Here is a 10,097-nt window from a genome sequence, read left to right on the forward strand (position 1 = left end):
CATAATAAATTGCTGGAAATAGCAGCGTTGTTTAAATTCGCTACAATTTTCGTGAGTCAAGTAACTTTATCAGGTAGGAAACGCTGGCGGTAGAGGATTTAATCAGGATGTCTCTTATTTAAATATAATACTACCGCATATCAATACAATTTCGCGGTTATTTTTTCTTGTTTATATTTTGTTATTTGCATTAAAAATGTCAGTATAAAAAGAATACATATTGGTGACTTTTGATATAATGTGATATCAAAAGTCACCTTCATATATTCTGTTTTTGTCGTCTCAACCTGCTACGTTCGCTTATTTAGTTAAACATTTTATATATTTTTGAATGGTCTGAAAGCAAAAGAGTTTCGCTAAAGCAAGTATTTCCAGTACGTTTTAAGAAAGTGTAATTTATAATGTGTCTGTTCACCCTATTTAACAAAAACATTCTTTTGTGATTTAGGAGAGCCTGAAACTTAAAATTATACCGCGCATTTCCCCTGAACACATTTCTGGATGGGGCTTGTCGCGTCTGTCAGGAAGCAATCCGAGCCGTCATGCTTGGTACCACGTGACATGTAGAAGTTAGTGCCCTCTGCCTGACAACTCACCTCGCAGCTGGCGTCTCCTGGGGTGATAAATAACATTTGACGCCATGGTTAGATTCAACATTTTGATTTAAATCAATTGCATCGGCTCATGTAGACATTCTTGAATCCGTTTTCTCGGATTACCGTACTTGGTATCTTTGGAAATATCATTAATACAATCGTCTACTGCGGATCGGTACCGGCGCCCTTTCGGTTGTAAAGCGGCCACCATGTGCATGGCAGATCTGTAATTGTTCTAACATTTCTTGCAGCTAACATTTCTCCCCTTTCACCTACAAATTATGTTTCTTTGACTGTCAAAGGTTAATCAAAATCCAAGAAGCAGTAAAAGTGAAATTTAGTCAAGACAATTGAAATGCTAACATTGAATAACAATTCCTGCTGAACACTATTACCTATATTAGGGATCCATCGGTAGATGTGCCCCCGGACCGTTATGTTGTTTATCGCGGCGCACTGCTCTGACAGGAGTTCCATCTGGGAACGTCCGGTACATTCCTGCACGTTGCAGAGTTCTCCACCAGAGAGGTCACTTCCGTTGCAGGATTTCCCGCCGTATCTTGTTCTGTTATTTAACATTTTGATTACAGTTGCAATCACTTGTCATTCTAACATCATAGTAATACTGGTATGCAGTGTATTTATGAATACAGCTTTGAACAATTAAAACAGGACAGGACACAATCAATATTCCGGCTTATGGATCAAGAAGTCTTTAGCTTAATATTGTGCAAAGGAATTTGCAAATTGAGGACAAACCTATATCCAATTAAGTTTGCCATTTAAATGTATCCATGCAAAAAATTTGTGAGTTTCAGCATTTGTTATTTTCGGCCATTTAAAATTGTATCGAGGAAAAACAAGGTCATGCAATACTTCCTATAATATAAAGTTTTATGCAATCGAACAGTAACCAAAGACGTAGTTCTATGGAATGCTATTACCCAAATGGACAAAATAAGGCAATATTGGGAGTGTTCAAGTTTTGACTTAGTATGTAGCGCACTATTTTGCAGTATGTATATGAAGAGATAAACTTTCATCTAACTATAGAAACGATAACAGTTCGCATGAAAACATATGTCGCAAGAAAATCGATGACCGCAAGTGGGTAACAGTAAATTCGTGGAAAAAGGGTCAAGTGAAAAAGTTTATGAAAACCGAATCAAAATTTAAAATGATCGAAGAATCAATTTGAATCCAAGACAGTCGCCAGGAACTCCGATGTTATGCACTAATACTATTCAAAGAATTAACACTCAGCATGGAAAATATAATGTAAATTGAATTGATCACCTATCAAGCCCATCATCGAACATAATTGGTGGCGTCAGTATACCTCATGCATTTACTTTGTGCGTGTTAATAGAATATCAATTTACACGAGCGCACACATTTCACTTACTCGGGATTGTTGCAGTATCGGAGCCTGAACTTGACCCCGCCCCCACATGACCTGGAGCACGACCCCATCTCGGATTCCCAGACTGACCAACCACCGTCCACTGGGCCAGGCGATCCTGCTCCAATAGCAACGCAAACCGCACCCATGCACCACTGTCAGGAAGGTAAGAATGTAAAAAAAAGAATGATACTAGTATGTCGTTTAAAAAGTGGCTTAGATCGACGTGTCGTTGTGTGTCCTGTTGTTTTTTTTAATGAATGAAGAAATAATGAGCGCTTTATGAACAGCGATTCGTTGTTTCTGGTGCGAATATATTAAACCACGATTATAGACGTCGGCCCGGCTCTGCCGTTTGTTATCGTTAATATTACTTCTCTTCTTATTGGTGTCGCTCTGGAGAGCGGCGACTAGTATGTAATGCATTTTTTTCGCTTATGGGAGGAGAAGTTATTTTACGGATCAATGTATATATTTTTGTTTTAAGAATATCTTGCATAGTGGTGATTTTTTGTGTAAATTAGTGTAAATAAGTACTGCATTCGTGCCTGTTACATTTATTTCAACATTTATTGCCAATAATGCAAAGCTAATTGTTTTAATTAATAACTGATCCACGACTGATCACAGGGGAAAGATCACAGGGACTGGGCAAATACGCGAAACTTTCTGGGTTGTATAAAATCAAAACATAATCAAAATATATTTATTTTGTGATTTTTCATTTTTGCTTATTTAGTGGAGAATCAATGTAGTACGATATTTGACGACCTATCGCGCAAGCAAGTTTATTGGAAGGCGTAGTGGTACGAAAACGTACAATGTATTCGTTTATTAATAGACATATAATAACGATCGCTATACACAACTTCACCAAATAGCAGTACATAAATGATGTCAGCCGAAATAGCTCAGTTGGGAGAGTGTTAGACTCAAGGTGTTTACGCAACAATCATCTAAAGGCCCCCGGTTCAATCCCGGGTTCCGCCACGAACGGAATAGTTCGGCGGCTGACAATTTTTTTCAGTCAGGTTAATAAATATAATAAAGCTTTATTTTATGTAGACATTTTAAAATCCGTTTTACTACAATTGGACATTTTTATTAAAATTAATGGATGCCGCGTGGGGACAACGTTAATTAAAATTTCTTACATCACTTAAATATCTTTAAAAATACACGTGTTTTATATTAACAAATAAATGCAAACAACACATCTATTATCCATGTATTTTTATGGTTGTCTATCATAGGCCCTAAGTACTATCCCTACCATATACAGAGCGCGAGGCTCGACACGTATTTTTGATTGTAACAATTAGGTGCGATAAAGGAAGCAGCCGCTTATCAAGGAGGAGCTGTGTCCCAGCAACCCGTTTCCCTAGAGTCAAGCACTCCTCGGATTTTTTTTAAGAACCACATATAGAGCGCGAAGCGCGACACGTATTACTATCCAGGTGGTATGGGCCCTTTAGCATTATCTGACCATTACGTCCATAGTTATCTTCCTTAGAATTTGAGAAATTTTGAAATCGTTGTTCGAAGCCTAAAATTTTCATCCGATTGTTCCCAAACTTGCACAGTTTTTTTTTATCAATGAGGACCCAACCCAAACTCTCTTTATGAGCAATATCGGACCTTAAGTCCAGAATAATGTCTCTTTGAATTTAAAAAATTAAAGTGAAAAACTGCTTGGTTAGGTGATTATGTCAACATTTTTCATCAGATTCTTTCCAAACTTACAGTGTCTTCACATCAATGAGCATTTTTACCTCATTAAAATGAGAAACATCGGGACAACAAGTCCAGATTTTTTTCTATTAAATTTGACAAAATAAACAATTTCCACTTGTTTAAAAGATTTCACAACTTTCGTCTGAATCTTTCCAAACTTGTTATATGTTTTTATATCAGTATTACTCGAACCCTATTAGTTTAAACCTATTAATTTTAGCTCGATTGCATCGAAAGCCTAGGGCTTATATAAACGCTCTCGAGACCGTTTCCTGGGCGCTAGAACCAGTACTTGGTGTCTTTTTGGGGGGGGGGGGTCTAAAGAACGCTCCCACGGTGGGGATCGAACCCGTGACCTCCCGGTCGCTAGGCGGACACCATATCCATTACACCACGGCGACCTGCGTTGAAATCTTTTTTGAAATAAGCCACAGAGATAAAGTTAAATAATACGAACATCAATTTGTCTCTTTTCACTTACAAATACACTTTAGTGCACATAAAATAAGAAATGCAATGCCAGATTACAAACGCATGTTTAGGTTAAAATGTGTATTTCTCCCGTTCATAAACTTCAATCGCATTCACCTTTGTATGTCCGCACTCCGTGCCGTCCATGCGGGGTGAGGTGAAGACACGACAGTCGTTCGTGCCGCTATTCGGGATCTGTCTGCAAACCAGTGCGCCGCAAACGTCAATCTGAGAAAGGAAATCATGCAGACGCTTCAATACTGAACTCTTTGTATGCTGGGAAATTTGTCGTTTGCTAAAATGTTATCTGCTGAAGTTCTTAAATTAGCATTTTCTTCGATTTTTTTTTCAAAGAATACTATCAGAATAGCAAGCAGTTTGGATCCTGATGAGACGCTACGTTCTGTTGCGTCTCATCTGGATCCAAACTGTTTGCAAAGGCCTTCAAAATTCGGTTCCAGCACTGAAAGAGTTAAAAATGGGATCGAATTCTTCGAATTATTAAATTCAAGATCACAATATCAACAGTTACCAATGATATAACGCTCTTTTTATTTCAGTATAAAAACTAAAACGCATTTTCATTTTTAATTGAGTGTAAACAGTAATTTCTCAATTGTAGTTTTCTATATCGTACAAACCTCTCCTTGTGCCACTATATCCTCGCAGACATCCGCTTCCGGTCCCAGCATGAGTCGGCACTGGTGCCTGGCCGAGTAGACGATGCCGGGGAGCGTCGAAGTACCGGAAATGTCCGCGGAACTTGGGAAAGGGGTGTCGTTCAGACAACTAGACTCGGATGAGCTATTACCGCAGTTGGCAGAGAAAATTAAAATAAATACCGGATGCACACAAAGCTACATTGGGATATTTGATGATTAGTGTGATTGAATAATAACGTGCGCAACTCGCAGAACTGTTTTTTTATATTTATTTTGCTATTTTACACGACGCTTTCCAGGTCCACAAAATATTCTTATAAACAAGATATGTTCGACTAGCGCATTTATCAGTAACTGCCGTGTGGAAGTCCTTTAAAGGGGCCTTTTCACAGATTTTAAATGCTTTATATTGATAAATGTAAACATTGGATCTTAAAAGCTCCAGTAAACAATCAAGAATAAAATTTAAAAAAGGAAAAAAAGTAGCCGGTACCAGGGCTCGAACCAGTGACTCCCGGAGTCCTGGAGTAAGTCTGAAGTAAAAACGCATTAGCTCTCTCGGCTATTCCGCCGGGTATACACAGTTTAAGTATTTTATACATTATATAAGCAATCTTCGTAGTTTCGTAAATTTAAACGACAACAACAGAACTCTCCAAATTATTCAATCGTTTCGCGTTGCAACGTTTTATAATTTTTAGGTTTTCAAATCGTCAAAAGATACATATAATGGCTATATTGGACTATGGTAAATGTTCAGTAATACTGTTTCCTCACAAATATCATTACTAAAACAAAAATTTGCGAATCTGAAACAACTTTTTTCAATTTTGTCAATTTACCAAACCGTGAAAAGATCCCTTTAACTTTTTGAAACAGTTCAGAACTCTCAGGTTGCCTGGTGGGAAGTGTAACTGCTTGATTTCAGCAAGTATATATACTAAAATGCTCAACGGAAATGTGACGAATACAACGGTAATGCGACGAATGCAACGGACATACGACGAGTGCCAAATATGTCTGCCGAAAATGACGGAACCATCACAAACCACTCACTCTAAAAAGTCTTTAAGTGCACGTTCACTGCATTCGGACCAGGTGAACGCGCCGACACCCGACACCGACCATTTGGACATGATGTGTTCACCATCCGAACAGTTGTTGCCTTCACCGTCGTGGTTAATACCTAGTCTGAAGAATATTGTCTTTTTACGGTGGTGTGTTCGCACATAGAATGTACAATGTATATGTTATAATTATAAAAAACTGGCAAAATGTGATCTTAAAATAAAGTACCTAGTTTAGTTAGAAAAGAAAAAAACATTGAACATAACCCGATACAGTTTGTTTTTTGAAATTAAGAAAGCCCATGTGACTCTTAAAAAGTGACACGTGTTCTTACACGTGACCGGTCTCATGCGCCATGACGACAGCGCCCTCTAGCCCGCTATCCTCCACTACAGCACAGCGCGTCTTCTCTCCGCACATGCCCTTCTTGGCCAGCCCTACCGCGTTAGCGTCACCATGACTCTTTAGATCCACCCTGTAATAATCAAAGCGCCAAAAGCATGAAAGACAGTTCGGCGAAAAAGGGAAAGTTACCAAAAGCAATGCTCTTATAAATCAATGCAAACAACAATCAACGCAAAATAGAGGTCAAACTTTTTCTATAGGCTAAAAGTAATTGTTACAAATAATAATGTTTGGTCGTTCGAGAACAAACTACCTAATCTAACGGAAGCTCCACGATTTTAGTGATTTTGAAGGCTTTGACGCGTTTGAATAGGTGATTTAGACCTAGTTAAGTGTGAAACATCAAATGAATTGACTTTACTTTGGTGGTTTTAGGGAGGGGGGGGGGCGTACGCCGCGTCCGCCCCCCCCCCCCCCCCTGGATCCGCCTATAGTGTCTGTATATAGTTTCAGTAAAATGCGCAAAGGCAAAGATCCGGAAAACAGGGTCCCGTCAAGGCTGCATCCTTAAGACCATTGGCTAGAGTATACGGAATCAACCAGTTGTCAGAGAATGTCAACTTCAAAGCTGTGAATACAATGCGATGCCATGAATTTTCAATCTTCATTTCGGGAAAACAATTTGTTTCATGTGACTATTTTTAATCAAAACTTCTGCAGGATGAGACCTAACATCCGGTGGTTCAAAGACAATAGCCGCTGAGACTGCCAAAATGGTACAGGTTTCCACACTTTTTTCCATGTTTCAGGCACATATAACATGGTTAGTGGTTGTTCCTGGGCGACATGCTACATTTGCAGAATGTTTTTACTTCTTATATTACACATCATTAATATTGCTGCGCCGTTTTGAAATAAATCGGCAATATTCAATAAGCACACGTTTTTCCGGTGTCGGGGATTATATACACATTTTTTTAAAGTTATATGTTTTCATACCGTTGTATGGTATCTTAAATTGTATGTGTATGTATACCAGCCTCGACAAATGTTCTGCCAAACATTAGGAATAAAATATTAAAACTTATGTGTAGCTTGTCGTTGGATAATGTTCATTTTCTGCAACACTGTTTTTTTACTTTTCATATATAGCAAGTTATTAATGCTTGTATGCAAAGCATGATATGAAAACTCAATAAATATGCATGAAAGTGTACTGCTCGCCTAATCTTGAAACGGAAATCAAAACGAAAGTGGAGCGTATACCGGACGCTCAATTTATTATCGATTGTTATTAATCACTGTTTTTTGTCTATGATGCAATGCTAAAAAACGGCCATCCGTATCCCTTATTGGAAATACAAGCAAAACACAAGCAAACAAGAGTAAATCATTATTTAAAACCACTGTTATAAAAGTTACCATTCGTCTCACAGCAGTCATAGTAAAGCATTCAGTTCCGTCAAACATAGATCATAGCATTCTGAACAGCTATATATCCCCAATTCACAATTCTGATATGACCGAAGTAACCTCTAAATCACTGACTGATTTGACAGATTATTGTTAACTATTGATAGTTATACGTAATTTGATGCGTAGCCCGCTCAATTCATTGCAAATCCACGGACAAAAAACGAAAGACGCGACCATTCCGTCTATTGGCCAAACAAAGATTTGTATGTCGTTGTTTTCATAAACGTTGCTGTATGGCTATTAAACAACAGTCATACTACAATGTTTATAATTTTTTACAAATATTAAAATACTGTATGCATTTCATTGCCATTTTAAAATTAGTTTGAAACAAATAAATATGATAGGAGTCTTTTTTGTAATGTACTTTTTGTTAATGTATTATCGATGGTCCCGATTCAAAATGCCGAACTTACAAAAACACAAGTTTTCAGGAGACGTATTTTGTAAAACATTTCTTGCACAAAATCAAATGAATATTATTTTTGAACATTTTTAAAGTGTCGCATGCTGGAGCATGTTCGTATGGAATAAATTTGACGTTAAGTTAATAAATCTGTGAAAAATGTATCTTCGTCATTTAGACTTGCATTTATGTGATGTTTCGGCAAATTGGACATCTAATTGTAATCGATTTTGAATTGGGACCATCGTTATATTTCAAACCATTGCGATTTATTCGTCTAATGACTTTGTTAAAGTTGTCATGGACTCAATATTTTTTATTAAGGTTTTACACACAATTGAATAGAAGATTTTAACCTGAATCATTATTTTAAGCAGAATATGCTTTGAAAAGCAAAATATGTGTTAGTGTCTTTTTTCACTAAAAATCAGCTTACTTAGTCAGCAACACGAAGTAATCTGAATGTTCCGGGTTGGAATCGTTAGCTGGGTTCCAAATCGCCTGCCATTGACAGAAATTGTCCAAGGTTTGTGCGAGATCTGTCTCTATTCGGAAAGCTGCTTGGTCATGTTCTAAAATTAGCAGCTTGTTCAAAGAAAAATACAGCTGGGAACCAAGAGTACTGTCTAAATATAGTTTCGCCACCTGAAATTTACACAAAGGTGGGTATATTTAACTTCGAATCAAATAAACAAATACCTTAAAAACTAATTTCTTGTGCATAAATATGTTTAAAGACATTTTTAATTTTCAAATGTTTAGTTAAACATGTTATCAATGCGTAATTAAACCCTATGAATGATTTCTTATGTAAAAGATATATATAATCATATGAAACATACGTGTTCTAATTGCATAAGTTTAATTTAATGTGTATTACGACTTTAGTAGTAGGTAAATAGACGTGTTATCGGACGTGTTTTTGCATACCACATTTAGGATAGTTTTCACCATTCGCTCGGTTTCATTCCCGTGGAACCTGTACGCGGTAGGGTCAACAACAACAGTGGTTTCAACAGTCTTCTTTCCAACAGATCGTTTCCTTCTGGGCGCTGTATTGATCACAGTGTTCTCAACGGAATCTAAATTAACATGCATACGTACTTTCCAGTCCGTTGTTCACAAATACCATATATTGTGTAAACCATTTTTTAAGTGAGCCCTATTTATCATAAATAAGTAAAGTACATAAATGATGATATATTGATCATGATGAAGTAAAACCTAATGCCAAATTTACGTAGCGAGTCCGTTCGTGGTTATCTTATGATTCTGTAATGTATTGCAAAAAATATATTACCATAATTCATTTAAATAATATTTAATACATGTATTAAAGCATACCGTCTGTGCCAAATAAAATCTTCCGGGCGTTGTATTTGTAAACAATGTGAGGTCGTGATGCCAGTGTATCCCTGCGAGTTCTCGTCACGTGACTGGCTCTGATTGGCTGAACCACCACTGTTTTGTCGGCAGAGCCAATCATCGCATGCTGTAAATAGTAAACTCGCTTATTGTTGTCGTTTTTTTTGTAGACGAAATACATTGTTATAAGACCGTATGAGATCTTGATAGTTGTACCGACGCTTTATCGAATATTGTAATATCTCGGTTCAGCTTAAAGTGATATTATTGGCATTTGTCACTGTTGAATCGAGCTTAAAAGAATAAACAGGTCAAAAGAGTTAGTTAAAATGTGGTTACTGACCAATTATCTGCAACTCATCTTGCTACCAGTTGTTTATAAAAAAATATATATTATATTCGATATTTTACATGACTCACCCAGTCTTCTAAGCCAAAATGATCCGTAAAACAAAATTGTGTCTGTGTGACGTATGAACGAATCTGCATGAAAACTACATTTAGACTCACATCGTACATCGAACCATTTCTGTTGTCAGTTGTCAAAACGAAAATACGGTTGATATTCAAAT

General features: G+C 37.1%; 1 protein-coding gene and 1 non-coding gene across 2 annotated transcripts; one reads left to right on the forward strand and one right to left on the reverse strand.

Moving 5' to 3' along the window:
• Positions 1–1,993: 1,993 nt before the first annotated feature.
• Positions 1,994–9,095, reverse strand: LOC127838142 (A disintegrin and metalloproteinase with thrombospondin motifs 19-like). The gene is made up of 6 exons (XM_052365717.1): positions 9,091–9,095; positions 6,268–6,408; positions 5,922–6,056; positions 4,845–5,007; positions 4,321–4,431; positions 1,994–2,116 (listed from the first exon to the last, which is right to left on the reverse strand). The coding sequence occupies exons 1-6, from the start codon at positions 9,093–9,095 to the stop codon at positions 1,994–1,996; spliced, it is 678 nt and encodes a 225-aa protein (XP_052221677.1).
• Trnal-caa (transfer RNA leucine (anticodon CAA)) lies at positions 2,899–2,988 on the forward strand. Its single transcript is given in 2 exon segments — positions 2,899–2,935; positions 2,953–2,988. It is a non-coding gene; the product is annotated as a tRNA-Leu (tRNA).
• Positions 9,096–10,097: the final 1,002 nt, after the last annotated feature.

Source organism: Dreissena polymorpha, chromosome 7 (assembly GCF_020536995.1).
Source record: "Dreissena polymorpha isolate Duluth1 chromosome 7, UMN_Dpol_1.0, whole genome shotgun sequence".
NCBI classification, from domain to species: domain Eukaryota; kingdom Metazoa; phylum Mollusca; class Bivalvia; order Myida; family Dreissenidae; genus Dreissena; species Dreissena polymorpha.

Excerpts from the sequence above, each read along its gene's own strand:
- LOC127838142 (XM_052365717.1), bottom strand. Across the intron at positions 6,057-6,267 it reads GCGCATGAGACCGGTCACGT|ACTAGGTATTAACCACGACG; the intron begins GTAAGAACACGT and ends AATATTCTTCAG. Across the intron at positions 2,117-4,320 it reads CGGAGTGCGGACATACAAAG|GATCGCCTGGCCCAGTGGAC; the intron begins GTGAATGCGATT and ends CTATTGGAGCAG.